At 35.1% G+C, this 25,745-nt stretch overlaps 1 protein-coding gene across 1 annotated transcript; it reads right to left on the bottom strand.

The window, feature by feature from the left end:
• Positions 1-9,412: 9,412 nt before the first annotated feature.
• On the bottom strand, positions 9,413-21,595 carry CYLC2 (cylicin 2). Its single transcript, XM_046021834.1, has 6 exons — positions 21,579-21,595; positions 15,136-15,176; positions 13,241-13,362; positions 11,402-11,575; positions 9,887-10,153; positions 9,413-9,841 (listed from the first exon to the last, which is right to left on the bottom strand). Exons 1-6 carry the CDS (start codon positions 21,593-21,595, stop codon positions 9,413-9,415), a joined length of 1,050 nt encoding a protein of 349 aa, XP_045877790.1.
• Between the last annotated feature and the right edge of the window lie 4,150 nt (positions 21,596-25,745).

Below are 25,745 nucleotides of genomic sequence, written 5' to 3'. Positions count from 1 at the left end.
TATTTCATTATGGTAAGAACACTTAACATGAGATCCGTTGTCTTAAAAACTTTTAAGGCATACAGTACAGTATTGTTAACTAATACATGATGTACAACAGATCTCTTTAACTTATTCATCTTGTATAACTGAAACTTAGTGCCTGTTGAAGAACAAATCACCATATCTCCCTCCCTCTAACCCCTGGAAATCATTATTATACTCCCTGTTTCTATGAGTTTGACTATTTTAGATGTCTCATATAAGTGGAATCATGTAGTGTTTGTCCTGTGACATATTTATTTCACTTAGCATGATGTTCTCCAGAGTCAAACATGTAGTTAATGTAACAACATTTCCTTCTTTTATAAGGTTAAATAGTGTTCCGTTGTATGCATATATCAGATTTTCTTCATCCATTCACTTGTTAATGGACATTTAGGTTGTTCTCATATTTTGGGATGCTTCAGAAATAAAAAAAAATGATTATAAGGGACTAGTATGAACAGTTATACACCAACATATCAGATAAACCAAAGAATGGATGAATTCCTAGAAACATACAGCCTACCAAGACTGTATCATGAAGAAATAAAAAAACCTCAAGGGAGTAATAATGAGTTAGGAGTTTGCAGCAATAATGAAAAACCTCCCAGCAAAGAAAAGTCCAGAACCAGATGGCATGTTGGTAAATTGTAATAAACATTTAAAGAAGAATTAACACCAATTCCTCTCAAAGTCTTCTAAAAAACAGAAAAGGAGAGAACACTTGAAAACTCATTTATATGAGGCCCCCATTACTCTGATAACAAAACCAGGTAAAAACACTACAAGAAAAGAAAACTACCACTATCCTTGATGGATATTGATGAAAAATTCCTCAACAGAATGCTAGTAAACTGAATTCAAAACACATTAAGAGGATCATACATCACAATTAAGTGGGTTTAATACAAGGATATTCAACATATACAAACAAGTAATGTGATGTACAATACAGAATGAATAGCAAAAATTATATAATCAATTCTGTAGTTACAGAAATACCATTGGACAACATTAAACATATTTTCATGATAAAAACACTTAATAAACTAGATATAGAGGGAATTTACCTCAACATAATAAGAGCCACATATGAAAAGCCCAAGCTGACACCATACTCAACGTCGAAAACCTAAAGCTTTTCCTTTAAGATCTCTGTCAAGGCAAGGATGCCCACTCTAGCAACTCCTATTCAACATTGTACTACAGGTCTTAGAGAAATTAGGCAAGAAAAATTAAAGGCATTTAAATCAGAACTGAAGAAACAAAATTATCTTTGTTTGTAGATAGCATGAACTTTTTTTTTTTTTTTTTTTTTTATTTGACAGAGAGAGAGATCACAAGTAGGCAGAGAGGCAGGCAGAGAGAGAGAGGAGGAAGCAGGCTCCCCGCGAAGCAGAGAGCCCGATGCAGGGCTCGCTCCCAGGACCCTGGGATCATGACCTGAGCCGAAGGCAGCGGCTTAATCCACTGAGCCACCCAGGTGCCCCAATAGCATGAACTTTTAAGTAGAAAACCCAAAGACTCCAGAAAAAAATTAATAGAACTAATGAATTACAATCCACACTGTGAGGCACAGCTCACTTACTTACAGATATTAAATGTAAACTGTAAAAAGAATCCTGACCTTAGATTCATTCTGGTACAGAAAATGTGACTTACTAAAGATCACACAACTTGTGGTGTTAGAACCCCAAACAGATGTCAGTGAGTTGACTCCTTTGTGCAGCATCAGCAACTATAGTAGTAAAAGCAGTGGAAATGATAATGGCAAGCCTTCTGTTGTGTGCCAGCCACTGTTTTTGTTTTTATTTCAAAGACTTTATTTGACAGACAGAGATCACAAGTAGGCAGAGAGGCGGGGGTGGGGGAGGGAAAAGCAGTCTCTCTGCTTGAGCAGGGAGCCCAATGCAAGGCTCCATCCCAGGACCCTGAGATCATAACCCGAGCCGAAGGCAGAGGCTTTAACCCACTGAGCCATCCAGCCCCCCACCCCAGCCACTGTTTTAAATACTTTATACACATTAACTAATCTAATGATCACAACAACCCTATGCAGTAGATTCTGTCATGTTCATTTCACAGATAGGGAAACTGAAGTACAGAGAGGTTTCACAGCAAAGAAAACAATCAACAGAGTGAAAGGCAATTTATGGAATGGGAGAAAATGCTTATAATCCAATTAGCTTTTAAAACAACATTTCTTGGGGCAACTGGGTGGCTCAGTGGATTAAGCCTCTGTTTTCAGCTTAGGTTATGATCACAGGGTCCTGGCTCTCTGCTGGGCAGGGAGCCTGCTTTCCCCTCTCCTTCTCTGCCTGCCTTTCTGTCTACTTGTGATCTCTGTCTGTCGAATAAATAAATAAAATCTTTAAAAAAAACCAACAACAACATTTCTTAAGGAGCTAATATGTATACTGCAATGTAGATATCACTGAGGATGTAGAATGATAATGTGTGACCCTTTGAAATAATCTCATGAATACTAGCAATTGAAAGGAGACAATGAATGGCATAAGAGATCATGTAAACTCCAGATATCTATTTCATGCTGTAGTGTGGATTGTAATACAGCCATGAGTAGATTTTTTTTTTGTTTTTTTTTTCTTCAAACTTTAAGGTAGAGAAAGTCAATTATCATATGATTTTACTTACTTGTGGAACATAAGGAATAACATAGAGGACATCAGGAGAAGGAAAGGAAAAGTGAATTGAATGAAATTGTAGGGGGAGATGAACCATGAGAGCCTATGGACTCTGAGAAACAAACTGAGGGTTTTGGAGGGGAGGGGAGTTGGGGGTTGGGTGAGCCTGGTGGTGGGTATTAAAGAGAGCACGTATTGCATGGAGCACGGGGTATGGTGCATAAACAATGAATCTTGGAACACTGCATCAAAAACTAATGGAAAAAACCCAGAAAACTAATAATGTATTTTATGGTGACTAACATAACACAATAAAAAATTGATTAATTAATTTGAAAAATTCTGGTTTGTCAACACACAATATGATATTGGGTTTAGGAGTAGAATTCAGTGATTCATCCCTTATATACAACACTCAGTGTTCATCACAAGTTGCCTCCTTAATACCCATTACCCATTTAGGACATCCCTGCTTTTTTAAATTAGAATAACATGTTAAAAGTCTAGGACAAGGCTTGAACTATTTCCAGCTATGAAACAGAGTAGTGGCACTTTCAGTTCTGTGAAACACAGGTGGGAAATACTGTTTGGAGTGAAAAACAAATTGTTACTAACATTAGTATTTATTATATATATGTTAAAATTATTATTGATAGTGGTTTTATTAGAAGTAAAGAAATTGATAACATATAAAGATTCTTACAATTTTAGAAAAATCAGTTTCTATTTTATATTAGGCATAATGTGATGTTTGCTCCCCCTACGTAAAACAGAGTACTTAAAAAGTATTCAAATCCGACAGTATGAGTACTATAAAAGTCCTCATTACAAATTATAAAAAATTTGAAAAAGCCACAATAAATTTTCTAAAGAAAACAAAACAGTACAAAATGTAGAAATCCGTGTTCTCACCTTAATAAAGAACATAAATAAATCCTCATTCCATGATTAGAAATCTTGCAGTGTTTAGTAGTCATGCTGTGCAAAAACAAACATGCAAGCATGACTGATCAGAGATAAAGATGAAAAAACAAACAAAACAAAACCCCAAGAAGTTCTGGTAGCCTGTATAGGCATTTAGTTCATAAAATCACTACATAGTTCATAAAATTTTCCATACACCATCACATTAAGAAAACACTGCAGCCTGCTATCCAAATTGCCACTAACCATCAAAGTTACCTTCTTTGGGACTTTCCCCTTTTTGAAAGGACACTGATAATTATTTTAGTTTGACTTTACTGAGACTGGCATGTTTCAGTTGAGGATTTTGGAAAGGCTCACCCCAAGTATGTCTACGTTTCACTAGGTACTCCAACTCGTATTTATTCATTTACCTAACCTTTAGTTAATGACTGTGTCCTACATGCTTGATATAGTTCTGTTCTGAAGATACAAACAGTAAATAAGTCACATAATTTTCCTTTCCTTAGAGGAGCTTTTATTCTTGTGGGAGAGATAGGCAATATGCAATACGTGATTTAGATGATAGATAAATAGATAGAGGCACAGACAGGTGGTTGTGTATGTTACATCGAAGAATAAAGCATGTTAGAAGATAGAAGTTAGTAGGTAATAGGGAAGTGATGAATGAGAGAGCAGGCAGTATCAAAAGTACTACTGACATAAATGTAAAATGCAAAACGCAAAACTATAAAATTCCTAGAAGATAATATAAGAGAAAATCTCTATGACTATGGATTTGCTGATGACTTTTTAGATACAAAATCAAAGGCGCAATCCATGAAAGAAAAAAATGATTAGCTAAACTTCATTAAAACAAAAAAATCTGCTCTGCGAAAGACACTGTTTAGAGAACAAGACAAGCCACCGACTGGGAGAAAATATCTGGAAAAGACATATCTGATAAAGGACTGTTATCTAAAATATATGAAGAACTCTTAAAACTCAATAATCAGAGAAATAAGCCACCTGATTAAAAAAATAAAACAAAGACCTTAACAGATACCTCACCAAAGAAGATAGTCAGCTGGCAAATAAAAATATGAAAAAATGTTCCACATTATATGCCATCAGGGAAATGCAAATCAAAACAACAGTGAGATACCACTACATGCCTATCAGAATGACCAAAATCTAAAACAGTGGCAACACAAAATGCTGGCGAGGTTATAGAGCTATAGGAACTCTCATTCATTGCTAATGGGAATACAAAATGCTATCATCATATCATCATAAAAGCTATCATAAAAGACAGTTCAGAATTTTCTTTTATATGTGTATGTTATATCTATATCTATATATCTATATCTATAAATAGATGACACTCAAAAAGCTGTGAAAATATAATGTATGTAACCAGATGACCTGATGATTTTGGAGATAAGTATACACATATATATCTGTGAAACCATCCCCACAATCTATACCATAACATATCCATAACGTCCAAAAGTTTCCTCCCACCCTTTTAATGTATTATCACCATTTATGTGATAAAATACATAAGATCCCCTTACCAATTTTTTTTTGACTTTTTTTTCCCCATTTTATTTATTTTTTCAGCGTAACAGTATTCATTCTTTTTGCACAACACCCAGTGCTCCATGCAAAACGTGCCCTCCCCATTACCCACCACCTGTTCCCCCAACCTCCCACCCCTGACCCTTCAAAACCCTGAGGTTGTTTTTCAGAGTCCATAGTCTCTTATGGTTCGCCTCCCCTTCCAAATTTTTTTTTTTAATAAACATATAATGTATTTTTATCCCCAGGGGTACAGGTCTGTGAATCGCCAGGTTTACACACTTCACAGCACTCACCATAGCACATACCCTCCCCAATGTCCATAGCCCCCTCCCCCTCTCCCAATCCCACCTCCCCCCAGCAACTCCCAGTTTGTTTTGTGAGATTAAGAGTCATTTATGGTTTGTCTCCCTCCCAATCCCATCTTGTTTCATTTATTCTTCTCCTATCCCCCTACCCCCCCATGTTGCTTCTCCATGTCCTCATATCAGGGAGATCATATGATAGTTGTCTTTCTCCGATTGACTTATTTCACTAAGCATGATACGCTCTAGTTCCATCCACGTCATCGCAAATGGCATGATTTCATTTCTTTTGATGGCTGCAAAACTAAACATACTCTTATCACATAATCCAGCCATTGCACTCCATGGTATTTTCTCAAATAAGGTGAAAATACTTGTCCTTGAAAAAACCTGCACATGACTGTTTATAGCATCTTTATTTATTATTGCTAAAATTTACAATCAACTAAATGTCTTTTGGTAGGTGAATGGATAAATAATCTGTGGTACATCTAGACAATGTAATACCATTCAGTGCTTAAAAGAAATGAGCTCTCAAGACATGAAAAGACATAGAGGAAGAATAAATGCATATAACTAAATGAAAGAAGTCTGCCTGAAAAAGCTACCTATTCTATGATTTCAGATATATGACTCTGGAGACAGTGAAAAGATCAGTGGTAGCCAAACATAAAAAGCACAGAGGAATTTTAAGGCAATGAAATTACTCTGTCTGATACTGTAATGGTTGATATATGTCCTTATACATTTCTAAAAAAACATAGAATGTACACCACCAAGAGTGAAACCTAATATAAATTTTATGTTTTGGTCAATGACGATACATCAATTCAGGCTTACTAGTTGTAACAAATATACTACTCTGGTGGTGCATGTTAACAAATGGGAGGAAAGCTATGTATGTGTGATAAGTAGGAAATCTCTGCGCCTTCTCATCAATTTTTCTGTGAATCTAAAAATGCTCTAAATATAAAATAGGTCTGCAAAGGTAAAATTTAAGCTGAGAAGATAATTTGAAATCAGCAATATGAAGTTCCAGAGAATTGGGTTAAAGGCAGAGGAAACAAGTTTGAAGCTTTGAAACTGTTGTGCTCTGGGGGCTCCTGGGTGGCTCAGTGGATTAAGCCGCTGCCTTCGGCTCAGGTCATGATCTCAGGGTCCTGGGATCGAGTCCCGCATCGGGCTCCCTGCTCCGCAGGGAGCCTGCTTCCTCCTCTCTCTCTGCCTGCCTCTCTGCCTACTTGTGATCTCTCTCTGTCAAATAAATAAATAAAAAATTAAAAAAAAAGAAACTGTTGTGATCTGTATAGTTAAATGTAGAAAGAAATCCAGTGTGACAACAGCGTGGTAGACAATTTTGCTACCACATGAAGGCAGATAAGCAGTCAGAAGCCAGATTATTTAAACTAGAGAAAAGTTTATGTTAAATGTAACATAAGTATACTAGAAGATTCAGAGTAATGAAGGAATATGATTTCTGTGTTGAGAATGAGATGTTGGGTGGTGGTGAAAGATGACGTATGCAGCTTTCCCTGCATTTAGAGAGCTTTGGGATTTCCTAGTGAAAAGTAATGCTGATTGGACTTCTAGTGTAGAAGTGATAGAAATGGAGTGAAGTAGATCGATTCAAGTGTTTTAGTGGTAGCCAAGCAGGACTCAACAATAGATAAGCATGGTGAAAAAGAAAGAATTATGAATGACCCACCAGTTTTTGATTGAACCACAAGTTTAATGTCAGCATCATTTACTGAATTGGTGAAACCTGGAGAAAACGGTTTGGGATGGAGAAAACAGGTTTGAGTTCTCTTTGGGACCTGTTAATTTTGAGATGTCTGGAAGACAGTCAAGCAGATGCTTTAACTTACTATTTAGACAAATGCTTTTGGAACTGAGTGGAAAAATCACTAGGTTTCAACAGAAAAAGAATGATGTATAAAGCCATGGGAATAGAATGGAATAATTTTAGAGAAATATATAGACAGAAAAGAAGGGTTAGGATCAAAATGTACTGCAATTGGAACTCCAAAAGGTTGGGGGGGCCTTCATGCATTTCGACAGAATAATAAAGTTAGGAGCTCAGTTATTCTAACACTATACATTAAATTTTAATCTAAAACTTGATTTTTGAAATCATATTAGAAAATAATCTAAGAGCTTTTTTTAGAGGAATAGGGGCCTTTAAATGAATCCCTAAATCCTTAGAAAGATGCTAACATTTCCAGAAAATTTTGAAAATCAGACTATATAATTTTACTTACAAGCAGAGAGAAAGGAAGAATGAGTTCTTGCAAGAGGGAGAGAATATTGGGGCAGGATTTGACTCTGTCATTACAGCTGATTCAGATCTGCGAGGCAGGGCCACCTCAAAGACCATAAGTTACAAATGGCCATGGATCCTTCAGGAATTGATGTAGGGTAACAGGGGCCAATGTTTTAAGAGCAGGTAACATAATTATACCTCATTATTCATATAAATCTAGTTATTGAAAAAATGTGGAACTAAGAGTATCAAAGAGAAGCTTTATTTTACATCCAGAATTTATACTGGGATAGATGAAAGGGAGAGAAAATCACTTAGCAAGTTCTGCAACAATGTTGAGTTTATCTGAGAGAATATTAAAGAGATTTAATTGCTACTAATTGGATATTTGAAGAGTTTTGCATTTTGCTTTATGTTTTTCTTTTTTTTCTCTTCACATTAATAGGACTTATGGATCACAAGAGAGTTTACTATAGTTATAAAGATATAAAATAAATAGTTTTCACATCTAAATAATATGTAGATGCTTTCACTCTATTAGACTCTTTTGAATGCTGGTGAATTTGGTTCTGCATATGTATTAGCAATTTACCAGGCATCTCTCTAATATGCCTTGTTTCAATTTACATATATAGGTTAGTAATTTGGAAAATTTTGATTTATATCCTGTCTTAAATGGAGAGAACTTGGCTACTATTTTCTGTTTGAGGAGAAAAAAATCTCTTGATAAGTAAGTAGCTGTTAAAGTTAACATGTATCATAAATCAGTCTCCTCTCTCATGATAAATAGTTCTACTTAACTTTTTCACTGATACTTTTAAAGTCTTCATTCTAAGGTATTCTCACCAAATTCATCAGTAATTTCTTGTTAATGAGAAAGCCCAAAGTAAATGCTACTGTATTTTGCCAAATTCCAGTAAAAACATAGTGAGCGGATTCTACAGATTTTTATAAGAATGGCAGGTTTCAATTCAGACTTTAAATTGACTCAATTATTGTTTAATCCAATTTGGCTTATTATTAAACAAAACTAACTTACCAAGTGTGTTTATCTTGGCTTGGAAGTGGAACATTCAACATCCATCAACCTGGTTGTGGCTGTTTATACTTCAGGGATGGTGGTATAGGTTCACAAGGAAATCATATTTTTTTCTTTCTTTCTTTTTTCTTTCTTTTTTAAGAAATACTACCTTCAATTTGTATTTGTATTTATTTGCAAGTGCAGTTTCTGAAATTTTTTTGACTTTCTCTCATTACACCTATGGTATTTAAATCTGTGGATGCAGCGTCAGACTGTTTGATTCTGTAGATTGAACATCTGCCTCCTTGGATTATTTTGAAGTCTTTATTTATTTGTTTGTTTTTTTAATTAGTTTTTTTAATCCACAGATCCAGTGTCATTAACTCTACATCCTGATATGAATATTCTTCTTTGAACCTTTTTAGGGATCTTTCATTGAATCTTTCATATCCCCAAACTTAGCATAGGTATCTTCCAAGTCCTTCAATGATTCATCTCTTAATTTTTCATATCTTTCTTATATTTTATGATGCTTTTCTGGGTCTTGATTTATATTCTTCTTTTCCCCATTTAAAAAATTATTTGATTAATTCTTTGAATTCCCTTGTCATTCATATTCAGTTTCAGACTACTAAAATTGTTTATCCGATGCTTTTGAATTATTATTCAAGGTTTATTTTCCCTTCTTGGCATCCTTCTTGACATCCTTCTTGGCTTCCTTCTTGGCATCCTTCTTGGCATCCTTCTTGGCATCTTTCTTGGCACCATCCTTTGATTCAGTATCTGTCCCACTGGCCTTCTTTTCATCTTTCTTACCTTTTTTACTCCCCTTTTTCTTTGCATCTTTCTTGTCTTTCGATTGGTCATCTTTATCTGTTGTTTTTTTTGTATCTTTTTTGCCCTCCTTATCCTTCTTTGCATCTTCAGATTCTGTAGACCCTTTGTCCTTCTTTGAAGCTTTCTTGTCTTTCTTGGCATCTTTCTTGGCATCTTTCTTTTCAGCTTCAGATTCTGTACCTGACTCCTTGCCCTTCTTTGAAACTTTCTTCTCTTTCTTGGCATCTTTCTTTTCAGCTTCAGATTCTGTACCTGACTCCTTGCCCTTCTTTGAAACTTTCTTCTCTTTATTGGCATCTTTCTTTTCAGCTTCAGATTCTGTACCTGACTCCTTGCCCTTCTTTGAGGTTCTCTTCTCTTTCTTGGAATCTTTCTTTTCATCTTCAGATTCTGCACCTGACTCCTTGCCCTTCTTTGAAACTTTCTTCTCTTTCTTGGCATCTTTCTTTTCATCTTCAGATTCTGCCCCTGACTCCTTGCCCTTCTTTGAAACTTTCTTCTCTTTCTTGGCATCTTTCTTTTCAGCTTCAGGTTCTGCACCCGACCCCTTACTCTTCATCGAGGTTTTCTTCTCTTTCTTGGCATCTTTCTTTTCATCTTCAGATTCTGCCCCTGATTCCTTGCCCTTCTTTGAAACTTTCTTCTCTTTCTTGTCATCTTTCTTTTCAGCTTCAGATTCTGTACCCGACTCCTTGCCCTTCTTTGAAACTTTCTTCTCTTTCTTGGCATCTTTCTGTTCAGCTTCAGATTCTGTACCAGACTCCTTGCCCTTTGCTTTTGTCTCTTTCTTAGCATCTTTCTTTTCATCTACAGATCCTGTACCTAACTCCTTGTCCTTCTTTGAGGCTTTCTTCTCTTTCTTGGCATCTTTCTTTTCATCTTCAGATTCTGTACCTGACTCTTTGCCCTTCTTTGGGGCTTTCTTCTCTTTCTTGACATCTTTCTTTTCATCTTCAGATTCTGTACCTGACTCCTTGCCCTTCTTTGGGGCTTTCTTCTCTTTCTTGGAATCTTTCTGTTCAGCTTCAGATTCTGTACCAGACTCCTTGCCCTTTGCTTTTGTCTCTTTCTTAGCATCTTTCTTTTCATCTACAGATTCTGTACTTAACTCCTTGTCCTTCTTTGAGGCTTTCTTCTCTTTCTTGGCATCTTTCTTTTCATCTTCAGATTCTGTACCTGACTCCTTGCCCTTCTTTGGGGCTTTCTTCTCTTTCTTGGAATCTTTCTGTTCAGCTTCAGATTCTGTACCAGACTCCTTGCCTTTTGCTTTTGTCTCTTTCTTAGCATCTTTCTTTTCATCTACAGATTCTGTACCTAACTCCTTGTCCTTCTTTGAGGCTTTCTTCTCTTTCTTGGCATCTTTCTTTTCATCTTCAGATTCTGTACCTGACTCCTTGCCCTTCTTTGATGCTTTCTTCTCTTTCTTGACATCTTTCTGTTCAGCTTCAGATTCTGTACCTGACTCCTTGTCCTCCTTTGAGGCTTTCTTCTCTTTCTTGACATCTTTCTGTTCAGCTTCAGATTCTGTACCTGACTCCTTGTCCTTCTTTGAGGCTTTCTTCTCTTTCTTGGCATCTTTCTGTTCAGCTTCAGATTCTGTACCTGACTCCTTGCCCTCCTTTGAAGCTTTTCTTTCTTTTTTGGCATCTGTTTTTGCAACATCTTTTTCATCTCTAGTTCCTGTTTCTATATCCTTATCTTTCTTTGACTCTTTCTTAGTTATTTTTGGCTCCTTTAAAGCTGTGGGTTCTGTTTCTGATTCTGATATGTCCTTCGTATCTTCTTGCTTGTCTTCTTTCCCTTTCTTAGGTGTTTCTGGAGATACAGGTTTTTCTACATCTGCTACCTTAGTATCTTCCTTTGGCTGATGGGCTGGTTTATACGGACGCTGCCTCCTGGCAGCTAAATAATCAGATGGTCTCTCAGAAATTCTCATTAAAGAACTGTGCATCCATAACGGTCGCTTAGAAACTTCTTTTATTTTTTCTGAATCATATATCTGGAATATTGGTTAGAATAAGAATGAACAATTTGTATGTTACACAGCTTTTATTACCACATACCAAATGCATTTTTAACTTCAACCATTTAAAGATTTTAGGTTTTGATAAATAGTAGATAAATTGTAGATGTCATAGTTTATTCTGCTTTTCCAATTTCATTTTTTTGGACTAATGGGTAGTCATGTCACATTGTGGGCCCTATTTCAATTTAGAGGATCTTCATAATTCCCTCAAGATATTATGTTAAAATTGGTAGTGAGGACTAACTAATGACATATCAGAATCTTTCTTCACAATCAGAAAAGGCCTCCCCCCCCCTTGGTGTTCTCAAGAATTCTTAGAATATCTTCCCCCTCCTCCCAAAAAAAGAATATCTGGCCCACTTTCCATTCCTAGGCTAACTCAGAAACTAAGTGTAATAGTTTCATGTTCAGGCATGTCCTGCTCTCTATTATCACATTCAAGGTCTCTGGAATTTGAAATGCTACCTGTAATTAAAAGAAAAACCTGAAATTCTGACTTAGCAAAATATAAATTGAGCATTATCAGATAGGAAACTACAATAATAAAAGCTGTAACATTTGGTGCACTTAACTTTGTGCAGAATGGTGCATTTTTTTTTTCAACTCCTAACCAAGTGCTTGCAAAATCTCAAGTGCAAAAGTAACAAACTTTGGAAGTGATATTAACAAACAATGGAAAAATAAATTGAATAAAGAAAGAAAGGAAAAGCAAAGAGTGTGAAATGACAGAATAAACTAGGATCACTACTAATTGGAAACATTCCCTAAAATAAGCAAGAGTTGATGATAGTTTTATCTTGTGAAAATTTTTTTAAAAACTTCTCATATCCCATGATGACTCTGGAAACATTGAGAAATACTTCTAATATTCAGAATCCTGAATGCTACATTACAGAAAATGAGGAAGCAGTAAAACATTATCAAGATATAATATAATCCCATGACTCTAATGAGGGAGTTTCCCCAGCTGGAGGATATTTTCTGAATGTTCATACTAACTGTAACATTAGGATCTCCAGAATTTTGTGCTCTTGCACACATATTTTCTATAGTGTGGTGTTACTAAAGAAATATGAAATAAGGGGACAAGGTTTATACAATGAAATGCAAATAAAAATATCTACTTCTTTCATGTAGTAGAATTTGAATTACCTTTAACTGTGCTTTCCAATATGGTATTTAAAAGCCACAAGTGAATTGAATTGAATTGAGATATAAAATTCAATTCCTCAGTTGCATTAGCCTTATTTTATTTTATTTTATCTTTTTAAGATTTTATTTATTTATTTATTTATTTATTTGACAGAGAGAGAGAGGAATCACAAGAAGGCAGAGAGGCAGGCAGAGAGAGAGAGCAGGCTCCCTGCTGAGCAGAGAACCCAATGCAGGGCTAGATCTCAGGACCCCGAAATCATGACCTGAGCTGAAGGGAGAGGCTTAACCCACTGAGCCACCCAGGCACCCCAACACTAGCCTCATTTTAAATGTTCAATAGCCACATTGGAATGCAAAGCCATAAAATATTTCTATCATCACAGAAATCCCATTGGTCAGTGCTGGTCTGTAGCACATGCAGCTATAAAATATTATTTAACAAGTTTAGCACTAGTAAAATTACATGATCCTTCCAATACTCACAGGAACTGCATTGTCTCGTAGTTGGGATGGTTTTGATCTTCTTTTTTTTCCTGGCCTTGGTGGTTTGGGAAATCTCAGGGCAAAGTGTTGCTGATTCCATGATTTTTTGCTTAATTCACTGACTAAAATAAGAAGACATTAAATGTTTTCAAGTAAGTAAAATTTCATCAGAACTAAAGTGACAGTAAGATAATAGATTTCATTCATGAACAAATGATAAAAATTATGGCTTCATTCATTTAGTTATGTTTGAAATTCTCTATCAATATATGAAAATAAAAATTTATTTTCTATTTTGATCAGTTTTACAGAAAACTATATAGTTATTGTGAAACTAATATGGTCTGTAACATAAATGCAAAAAAGATCTTTACCACTTTCTTTTAATCTTCTATCTCTCCCAGTCTAGATTTTTGCTTTAGACTCTTTGGGTTAGAATACAGTTTTTTTGAGATCAGAAAACATGATAACTACACTTCAGTAGCCTCGAAAATACTTAGCACAGACAGTACTTGTGTTAAAATATTCAATAAATATATGATTGATTCTAAATGTTACTGATTAAGGTTCCTTTAGTAATTTTCCAAGGTACAGGAATAAATGTTATATACGTAGAAACTGCACTGTTATTATAAGTGGCATATTAATGAAGTAAACTATAAATACAGAGTACCTAGAGAATTGGGACTGTGAGGGAAAAGTTACCTGGAAACTATGAGGAAATGGTTAAAAATAAAATAGTTAAAAGATGTTTGGGGTATGAATGGGAGTGAGAGAGATTTTTCATTTCATTTAAATATGTGCAGTATAATACTTCTGTAAGAGATAATATCCTTTCTTGTGTATCTCCTCAAAACAGGATCAATGAGAACATATACAGAATGAAAGGCATATTTAAGCTCAATATATGAGGGAAAACTGTTGGGTATATGAATTCCTTCAACATCAAACTGGTGAATTTTTATAAGGGAGATGTATCTGTCATCAACGTAGTAGGAATCATTGCAGACATGTGTGAATTGTTTATCCAGTTTCTACACTACTTTTCAAATTTAAGAGTATCTAATTGTGTGATTTCTAACATGTATGATTTCTAATATAACACCTTTATGTTGCTGAATATATTGCTTAAACTTTGTTGGATTCAAAAACAAAGTATCTTTAGAAAATGCTTGCCAAGTCCATGAGAAAGTTGATTTTTTTTTAAAAGATTTTATTTATTTATTTGACAGAGAGATCACAAGTAGGCAGAGAGGCAGGCAGAGAGAGAGGAGAAAGCAGGCTCCCCGCGGAGCAGAGAGCCTGATGCGGGGCTCAATCCCAGGACCCTGAGATCATGACCCGAGCCGAAGGCAGCGGCTTAATCCACTGAGCCACCCAGGCGCCCCAGAAAGTTGATTTTTAATGATATTCCATGACCTACTTACTGCTTTATCACCTTGAGTAGAGGATAATAATCATTTATCCTTAAAAGTAATCTTAATCTGGGGTGCATGGGTGGCTCAGTCGGTTAAGTGGCTGCCTTCAGCTCAGGTCATGATCCCAGGGTCCTGGGATGGAGCCCATCAGGCCCCCTGCTCAGTGGAGAGCCTGCTTCTCCCTCTCCCTCTGCCTGCCACTCGGCCTACTTGTGCTCCCTCTCTCTCTCTTTCTCTGTCAAATAAATAAATAAAATCTTAAAAACAAAAATAATCCTGAGGGTTTTGAAGGGTCAGGGGTGGGAGGTTGGGGGAACAGGTGGTGGGTAATGGGGAGGGCACGTTTTGCATGGAGCACTGGGTGTTGTGCAAAAAGAATGAATACTGTTACGCTGAAAAAATAAATAAAATGGAAAAAAAAAATCCTAATCCTAAAATTAATCATATTTCAAAAATAAATATTGAATTTTTTCTTACCTGGAATGTAGTTATCATATGTTCCAAAGTTTACTTTTTGGCTATTAAAATAAGAAGGAAATGTTTTAATTAATTTATATAAAATCATTGTATTTAATGATCATTATTGTAATGATCAAGTGTAAGCACTTGCCATCACCAACTAGAGAAATATTTTGAATTCTCAGATCTCTACTATTATGTAAGATTACTTGATCCTAGAAAAAACAGAGATGAATAAATGTGTGTTTTTAGCACAAACTTCAACATAACTAAAATAGATAGAAACATTTAAAAATATCAAATTGCCGTATGTTAAATAAAGACTTTTTAAAAAAAATTGTGAATTCATGGTTGAATTATTTTTCTCTATCTCATGTTCCAAATTCTCTTGCAATTGAGTTTTGGCAAAGACATCACTTTAAAAGCATTGCTTAAGCAAATCAGATTCTCAAAATATTCTCAAATTTAAGCAAACCCAGATCATTCAATGGCATACCTTTATGTCTGTGAATGAGTGTGTGTGCTGTGTATGTGTCTATGTCTGTCATTGTGCACTGTAAGTGTTGATACAGATTCTAATTTTTTTTTAATTTTTGTTCTCTAGGAATGCTGAGAAATAAAACTATGTTGTAAGGTATTTTTCATTTAAAAGTTTCCATTTGCTTTAGTACTATGTGAACTTGTTTATTTTCACAAACAGAAATTTTATAATCCCATTTTATTGATTTGTAATGGAGGCATATATTAAGATCTGATAGAGAAATATTATTTTACAACATCCCATTATATTACAGAAATACAGCCCTGTTGATCACATGTGAGTTTTGGGCTTACACACACACAGAAACACACATGCTCACATAGTATTTTATTATTTTTATATTACGTAAGTATTAAGAAAGAAGTACATTGTAGAATCTAAACAAACAAACAAAACCCAAGCAAATAAACAAAAAGCAGAACCAGATCCAGGAACAGAGAGAAGTGATGGTTGCTGGGGGAGTGATGGGCAGTGAAGGGAAGTAGAAGAGGCTTTCAGTTACAGAACGACTAAGGCATGAGAATAAAAGGCATAGCATAGGGAATATAGGCAATGATACTGTAATAGTGTATGTTGACAAATGGTGGATACACTTCTGATGAGTATAGCATAATGTAAAAGGAGCCTAATTTGGTTATGTTGTACACCTGAAATTAATATAACATTGTCAACTATACTCAAATTGAAAAAAAATTGAGGAATAAAGTACATTAAAATACATACCTTGATACCTTTTTTAGGCTCTATTTCCCACCACAATACTTGGCACATTTTTGTCACTCTATAAAAATTTAAATGATTTTGGTGCACCTGGGTGGCATAGTCAGGCCTCCTGACTCTTGGTTTCAAGGTTGTGATCTCATGGTCATGGGATCCAGCCCCACATGGGGCTCCATGCTCAGTGGAGAGTCTGCTTAGGACTCTCTCTCCCTCTTCCTCTCCCCCTGATCTCCCCTCAAATAAATAAATAAATAAATCTTTTAAAAAAATGGGAGCATCTGGGTGCCTGAGTCAGTTGAGCATCTGGCTTTTGATTTTGGCTGGAGTCATGATCTTGGGGTCTTGGCACTGAGCCCTGCTTTGGGATTCTGGCTCATGCTCTCTCTCTTTCTCTCCCAAATGAAGAAATCTTTTTAATAAATTAAGTGACTTTAATTGAATAAAATTTGGGATATATTGACCAAAATGTTGTCTAGTCCAGTGGTTTTTAAAAATTTTTATTTAAGTTCCAATTAGTTAACATATGGTATAATTTTAATTTCATGTGTATAATATGATTCCACACTTCCATACAACACCCAGTACTCATTATAAGTGCCCTCCTTAATCCCCATAACTTATTTAACCCATTACCCCACCCACCTCATCTCTGGTAACCATTAATTTGTTCTGTTTTGTCTTTGTCTTGGTTTGTCTCTCTTTCTCTTTCTCTCTTTGCTTTTTTTTTTTTCTTAAAATCCACATATAAGTGAAATCATATGGCATTTTTTTTCTCTGAATGACTCATTTCACCTAAGCATAATACTTTCTAGCTCCATTCACACAGTTGTTGTTTTTTAACTGAGAGCATGCATTAAAATTACTTGCCCTACCATATCTAAATCTCTAGGTTTGGATCTAGCCAATATATATTTATAAACTCCTGAAAAAATTTTTATGTGCAATCATGGTTATGAACATCTCTGTTTTAAATACTCTGAAAGAGGAAATATTTCAAGTTCATGAAACAATATTATTAAATTTGAGATTTAAAATATTATACATAAGCAGGATCCATTAATTCCTTATATAGTCCCTAGGGCATGTTCTTTAATCACCAAACAATTGAATTAGAAATAAAAAACAAAATTATATAGAAAATACCCAAATATTTAAAAAAAATTGTTCTTTCTAAATAACCAGCGGTCAAACTGAAATCACAACTCATACTTATAAAAAAGAAGCAACTAAATAATAACATAGGATCAAAAATCACGGAATACTGCAAAAAGTTCAGAGGAGAACTTATAGCTTTAATGTCTTATGTTAAAAAGTTTAAAATTGTTTTTCTTTAAAGATTTTATTTAATTGAGAGAAAGAGAGAGGATGAGCTGGGGGTAGAGGTAGAGAGGGAGAAACACACTCCCCAGTAAATACAGAGTGCAACATGGGGCTTGATTCCAGGACCCCCAGATCATGACCTGTGCTAAAGGCAGACACATAACCAACTGAGCCACCAGCTGCCCCTAAAACAGTGCTTTTTGTTTGTCTTTTCAGATTTGATTTATTTATTTGACAGAGAGATAGTAAGCATAAGCAGGGGGAGTGAGAGAGGGAGAATCAGGCTTTCCTGTGAGCAGGGAGCAGGATGTGGGAGTGGATCACAAGATGCTGTGATCATGACCTGAGCCAGAGACAGCTGCTTAACCAACTGAGCCACCCAAATGCCCCTAAAACAGTGTTTTAAATCCTTGCTTTAAAATTAGGAAAATATCAAAATAAATTCAAAGTTAGAATAAACAATAAATCTTTAAGACAGGATCATAGTGAAAAAAAATTAGAGTAAAATTTCCCTAATTTGATTTTTGTAAAGATTATTAAATTAATAACTCTTAGAAGAATTGATAAAGGAAAACAAAAATTAGCAATATTAGGACTGATGCAAGTTTTATAATTACATAGATTTTAAAGCATAATGGGGAATATTATTAATAATTTTACAGCAGTAAATTCAGCAACTTGAGTGAAATAGATGAGTTCCATGTATAACTAATTTAGCAAAACAGACACATGATTAAATAATAAATATATGACTAGACTCATAATTATTAAATAAAATGAATCCATTATCAAGAATCTTCCCAGAAAGAAAAGCACAGACCCCAGACAGTTTTACTGATAAAATTTTTTTTTAAAGATTTTATTTATATAAAAAAAAAAGATTTTATTTATTTGACAGGGACACAGCAAGAGAGGAAACACAAGCAGGAAGAGTGAGAGAGGGAGAAGCAGACTTCCCTCAGAGCAGGGATCCCAACGTGGGGCTTGATCCCAGGACCCTGGGATCATGCTCAGAGCCGAAAGCAGATGCTTAACGACTGGGACATGCAGGCGCCCCCTGATAAATTTTTAAAAATTAAGGAAAACTACTAAATCTACACAAATTTTTCAGAAACGAGGAAAAAGAGAATGTTTCAACTCATTTTTGAGACCAATATGAATAACTCTGACACCAAAACTTCTGAAAGACATTACCAGAAATTAGTTTTATAGATCAATACCTTGCATTAACACAGACACAAAAATTCCTTAACTTCTTTAGTAATCTTACTGAACAATAATATAAAATGGCAGACATCATCGTTATTGAGATTTACTTTGTGGAATGTAAGATTAGTTTAACATGTGTAAATCAACATTCCACAATTAAGTTTGATTTTAATAGTAAAATGGCTACAGACAATCATTATGTGTGAGTATCACAAGATATCCTGCCAGCTGATTTTGGGTTTTGGGATTCTACGTCAGATATATGGCAAATAAGATCATAAAATACTTAAGTACTTTATGTATAAATATATCTTACAGAAGTATAAGTAAATCTTACAGAAGAATTTCCAGGATCTGACTGGGGCCTGAGTCACTCTTATATTTGCTGTAGAGGTCTCTTTTAAGGCAAAGGTCAACTGCCTTATGGTTATTGTGTTGGTAAGGGATGGCTCTATGTGTATGGTGAGATTTCCTGTCCTTTTCTAGCATTTTCTAGAGCAGTGTTTCTCAACTTGGGCTTATTATGAATCCCTTACCCCACTAGACATTTGCAATGCATGAGATATTTTTATCACAATTGTGTGTAATTTGGGGGTGATGTCGGGGGAGGGGGGTTGTACACACACAAGTGCTGATAGTGGCATCTAGGGGATAGAAGGCTAACTACTAGGATGCTGCTAACTAAAGGATGCTGCTAACTACTTACAAGGACCTCCCTACTCTCTCCCCATTCCTCAAACCAGTAAGGAGTTATTCTTCCTAAAATGTCAGTAGTGCTAAGGTTCATAAACTTTATTCTAGATGAAGGTGAATTCCTAGGCAAGATAATAAGAGAGGACCTAATTAATGCAACTCAAGGAAAAAAAAAGTGCCGTGAATCCGTGATCCAAAAGCTAACACTGGAAGTTTAAAAAGTTCAGATTTTTAGATAACCCAGTCTTTGTGAAAACCTCTCCTACTTCCTTCAGAAACCTTAGATTCACCATTAGAAATGGAAGAATTGATTTGATTGACACAACCTGAGTTGGAGGAAAAGGCAAGAAAATGTGAAGCACTCAAATGGAGTTGCTGAGATTTGGATGAACAAGAGTATTAAAGAGCAGTAAGTGAAGAGGGGGAAAACTGAACTCAAAGAGGAATATTTTCTTTATCAACTATAAATTGATAGCCATGACATAGAAATTTAAGTCTAAAATTAAGGTTCTGTCATAGCATTCAGAGGAAAAACAAAGTTCGAAATTATTTCTGCATCTCAGATTCTCTGTTAAGTGAACTGGAAGTGGCCACTTGAATCCAGTTAAATATGAGAATTTGTTATTAAGGATTTTTATGTATGCTTGAGGCCATTTGATTATGAATTTAACTATAGTTTCCTTCTATGATAAAAAGAGAGTTTTAGAATTATACCAGAAAACAACATAAAGAAATAGTCACAAAACCAAAAATATGTTTTTAACTCTTAAAGTTCTCTGAAAGCTGTGCAGTGCTCAGGATAATAGTAATGCCATCAATATTTTATTGTGCTTAAACATTTTAAAGTAATTAGTATACAATGTAATTCTGTCATGCTATATGCCAGAGTACAGATTGTTTTGTAATTATCAGCAAGTCCCTCAGCCTTTAATCTTTACAAATGCATTGAATCCTTTCACTGGTGATTGTCTATTAAAGTACTGATTGCATTGTAATGAAGTAAGCACCAGTGCCTATTAAAGGCCATTTTGTTTAGTTTGAAGGTTTGTGTTTTATTTTTCCTTTAAAAGTATTGTCCGGGGCGCCTGGGTGGCTCAGTGGTTTAAAGCCTCTGCCTTCGGCTCAGGTCATGATCCCAGGGTCCTGGGATCGAGCCCCGCATCGGGCTCCCTGCTCAGCGGGGAGCCTGCTACTCCCTCTCCCACTCCTCTGCTTCTGTTCCCTCTCTCGCTGTGTGTCTCTCTCTGTCAAATAAATAAATAAATTCTTTAAAAAAAAAAAAAAAAAAAGTATTGTCCAAGGGAAAACCAGTTACACTTGCCTTTTTATTTCACAGTTCTATGCCTTCACCTTTATTCTAAGCCTACATAGTAAAAAGACTTACATAATTGAATATCTTCTTTCCCTACATCATTTCAACACAACATAAATTACGCATAAGGAAACTACTATCATCAAACTTCCCTTGTCTGGATAATCTACTTTTCATTGCAAAGTACTTTTGCAAAACTCAGTATTTCTCAAGAATAAATTATTACCAAAGTTTTAACACCCTTGACCCACACTCTCCAAAGGTCAGTAGACTCCTCAGTCGCTGTGACATTAAAAAAAAAAAAAAAATTCCATAAGTTTCCAAGTGGCCTGTAAGGAAGTGGTAGTTCCCCTGAATGAGAACTATGAGTTATTTTCTTCTGTGTTTTAGAAAATTCAGTATGATAAAAATGAATGTAGTAAGAATAACATTGAAAAAGCCTTATCCAAAGCTATGTTTGTATTTTACTGAAATGAATGAACTAGTTAATTTTTATATCAAAACAACCTCTGTTATGGCTTGAGAATGTATGTGTCTGCTACACACATACTCTTGTTTATAATGAATAATATAACATGCATCTCTTTACTCTAAAGAGGGTAAATACAGGGCTAACTATAACATTTCAGTTATTTTAAAAACATAAAATTTGACAAGAGGACTTACAATCTTGGTACAGACATTTCCCCCACCTATGATTTGCCAGGACTTAAGCCCTGTAAATTCAAATTAATGATGTTGATAGGTGACATCATAAAGAGGCCAAGAGCACTGGGAGTTAAAGGGGAAAACAGGAGGAATCACTTTTACTTTATTTTATGTTCTCTAATATTCAGTCTAAGACTTGTGTTTTCTTTCACTCGTTATTACTGACAAAATACAAATGGTGGCTTAAAAATAACAGTTGGTTTTACATCTTAATAAAAAAACTTATTTGAATTTTTCATGTAATTTATTGACTGGTATAACAAAAAGATGAATCTAAGCATCTGTTAAGATCAATAGTAATCTGATATTCACGTGTCTGTTAAAGCCTCTGCATAACTTTGTGCCTTTTACCTTTTCCTGTCTTAAGTACATGAGTTGCTCATAGATAACAAAATTTTAAAGAAGACTAGGTGCTTATTAAAATTATCAACTTACTGATGGATCTGAGTTAGATAATTTTTACTACACCAAACATTCCATCCCACTAATAGATGAATGGAAATACTATATATAGCAATATTTGAAAATATTGTCATTATCTAGCTCCTTTTGGGAATTTCAGCTGATTTTTTTCCCTTAAGGAGTAATTTCATTAAACTTCAGCTCCTATAGATCAACTACAAAAATCTCAGCAGTTTTAACTCAGTGAAAGTTTTTATCTTACGTCTCAGACCATAGTAAGTTGTAGAGTGGTTGAGTAGGAGGTTTCCTTAAGATGATTTAGTAATTCAGGGGGCACCTGGGTGGCTCAGTGGGTTAAAGCCTCTGCCTTTAGCTCAGGTCAAGGTCCCAGGGTCCTGGGATCAAGCCCCACATCGGGCTTTCTGCTCAGCGGGAAGCCTGTTTCCTCCTCTTTCTCTCTGCCTGCCTCTCTGCCTACTTGTGATCTCTATCTGTCAAATAAATAAAAAATAAAGTCTTAAAAAAAAAAGAATGATTTAGTAATTCAGGTTCCTCTGGTTTAATTGCTTCATTATTCACTGACTTAACACTATTAATGCTGATGTTTTCTTGCAGTGATGTCTTACCACATAACATATGATTTCTAAATCCACAATATTTTGTTTAATATTTTATAATATATACCTCATTTATGGAAGTATATGTACACAAAGCCTTTCTTCTGTCAGCATGAAGTAAGATCCAAATCATGACTGGGCAGCCAGCCATGCTTGCATTCTGCCCCGGTGACTTCTTGAGTTAATCTCTCATTGTCATTTTAAGTATGTATAATCTATTAAGATCTCAGAGAGCTAATGATCTTTTTATAATAAACTTGCATTAGTTTTCTTTTCTATATAACAAATGACCACAAACTTGGTGTTATAAAACAAAACACATTTATAATCTCATAATTTTGTAGCTCAGAAATCTCAGGCAAGTTCATTTGGTTCCTTAGTTCAGTATCTTATAGGCTGAAATCAGTTTGTTGACTGTTCTTTTTACCTGGAGGCTCTGAAAAAGAATCTGTTTCTAAGCAACATTCCAGTTGGCAGAATTCAGTTCCTCATGGCTGCAGTTCTGGTGTTTGTTGTCACTCTCAGCTATAGGCTCCTTTTTGCTCCTAGAAGCTGCCAACATTCCTTCTCACATGACACCCTCCATCTTCAAACCAGCAATGTTTCAAGTCCTTCTCATATTTCTCATCTTTGTTCTTTTTCTGCCTTCCTCCACTGCTACCAGATAAGGAAAGTTTTTTCTTCTAAAAAGCTCAAGTGGTTAGATTAGGCCTATGTAGATGTTCTCCATTTGAAGGTCACCTATTTCTTATAACGTAGCATAACCATGGGAATGCTTCTCTTCATATTCATGAGTCCCACCTATGCTCAAAAAGAAAGGCTGTTGGGGTCATTCTTCAAATTTTGCCTACCATAAAGCCAAAATTATACTAAAGCCTTACTTTATTTGAGGATTATGAGAAATATATTAGCCTCATACGTATTTTTCTATGTTCTAAGATTTTGCCAATGTCTATTCAGCAGCAATGTGATTACATACAAACATTTTATTGTTTTTTAAAAGGTAATTCAGATGAATAAGCATGTCCTCAAATACAATATTATACTTAGAAACTATATTTTTGTGAAATAAAAATATAAAAGTATAAATATATATAATATATTTTAAGTGGTTTACCGGTCACAAAATAATTTGTGTATATTAACTCATTTATTTATTAAAATAACACCGTATAAAATAGGGGCAGTCAGTCCTTGATATTCACAGCTATTTCCTAAAATTTTTTTATATATTACCAATTTAAAAGTATGGCATATAATTTTCTCCGTAAAATAAATATATTTATATAACTGAAATAGATTTTTCAAGCTTATGATGGTTTATTTTTCAAGCTTATGATGGTTTCAAAGATTCACATATGTATGTATGTATGCATAGACATATGTGATTTGTGTATTTGTTAACTTATCTGTATCTATAATTTGACCATGTATTGTCAAATTATTTATTTCTCTCTGTGTTGCTTGAAAAGTTTAATATACCTAACAATATACAATATACATATACCATACATGTTATATATGTATATATACAATATACATATATCATACCAAATGTAAAATTTAAATACAGTCTACGTGGGGTGCCTGATGGCTCAGTTGGTTAAGCATCTCCCTTCAGCTCAGGTCATGATCTTAGGGTCCTGGGATTAAACCCCACATCGGGCTCCCTGATCAAAAAGGGAGTCTACTTGTCTTTCTCTCTCTCTCCCTCTGCCCCTCTCCCTGCTCATGTTCTCTCTCTCACTTAAATAAATAAAATCTTTTAATCCCTACACTTTGAAGAGTTTTGATCAGGAAGGGATGCTGTACTTTGTCAAATGCTTTTTCAGCATCTATGGAGAGTATCATATGGTTCTTGTTCTTTCTTTTATTAATGTGTTGTATCACATTGATTGATTTGCGGATGTTGAACCAACCCTGCAGCCCTGGAATAAATCCCACTTGATCGTGGTGAATAATTCTTTTAATGTACTGTTGAATCCTATTGGCTAGTATTTTGGCGAGAATTTTTGCGTCTGTGTTCATCAAGGATATTGGTCTGTAGTTCTCTTTTTTGGTGGGATCCTTGTCTGGTTTTGGGATCAAGGTGATGCTGGCCTCATAAAATGAGTTTGGAAGTTTTCCTTCCATTTCTATTTTTTGGAACAGTTTCAGGAGAATAGGAATGAGTTCTTCTTTAAATGTTTGGTAGAATTCCCCTGGGAAGCCGTCTGGCCCTGGGCTTTTGTTTGTTTGGAGGTTTTTGATGACTGTTTCAATCTCCTTACTGGTTATGGGCCTGTTCAGGTTTTCTATTTCTTCCTGGTTCAGTTGTGGTAGTTTATATGTCTCTAGGAATGCATCCATTTCTTCCAGATTGTCCAATTTGTTGGCGTAGAGTTGCTCATAGTATGTTCTTATAATTGTCTGTATTTCTTTGGTGTTAGTTGTGATCTCTCCTCTTTCATTCATGATTTTATTGATTTGGGTCCTTTCTCTTTTCTTTTTGATGAGTCTGGCCAGGGGTTTATCAATCTTATTGATTCTTTCAAAGAACCAGCTCCTAGTTTCATTGATTTTTTCTATTGTTTTTTTGGTTTCTATTTCATTGATTTCTGCTCTGATCTTTATGATTTCTCTTCTCCTGAAAATAAGTAAGTAAATCGGGGTGCCTGGGTGGCTCAGTGGTTTAAGCCGCTGCCTTCGGCTCAAGTCGTGATCTCAGGGTCCTGGGATCAAGTCCCGCATCGGGCTCTCTGCTCAGCAGGGAGCCTGCTTCCCTCTCACTCTCTCTGCCTGTCTCTCTGCCTACTTGTGATCTCTCTCTGTCAAATAAATAAATAAAATCTTTAAAAAATAAATAAATATATAAATAAATAAATATAATCTAAGCTATTTTGTATAGTATAGTAGTTTGTATCATTATTGTAAGAAATTGTATAAATGTCTATAAAGTTTTGACTTTTTATTATTTTTAAATGTAACTAAAATCTTAGGGGAACAGCATGAAAAATACAATACAAAATGTTTTAACAATGATCTAAGTTATAAATAGATTTTTACTAGTAACCTGTGATCTATTGTTTGTTAACCTTTATGCCCTCCCCAAAGTGACTACTATTAT

This window comes from Meles meles, chromosome 11 (genome assembly GCF_922984935.1).
Source record: "Meles meles chromosome 11, mMelMel3.1 paternal haplotype, whole genome shotgun sequence".
Lineage (NCBI taxonomy): Eukaryota > Metazoa > Chordata > Mammalia > Carnivora > Mustelidae > Meles > Meles meles.
This window is presented reverse-complemented; position numbering and strand designations above follow the sequence as displayed.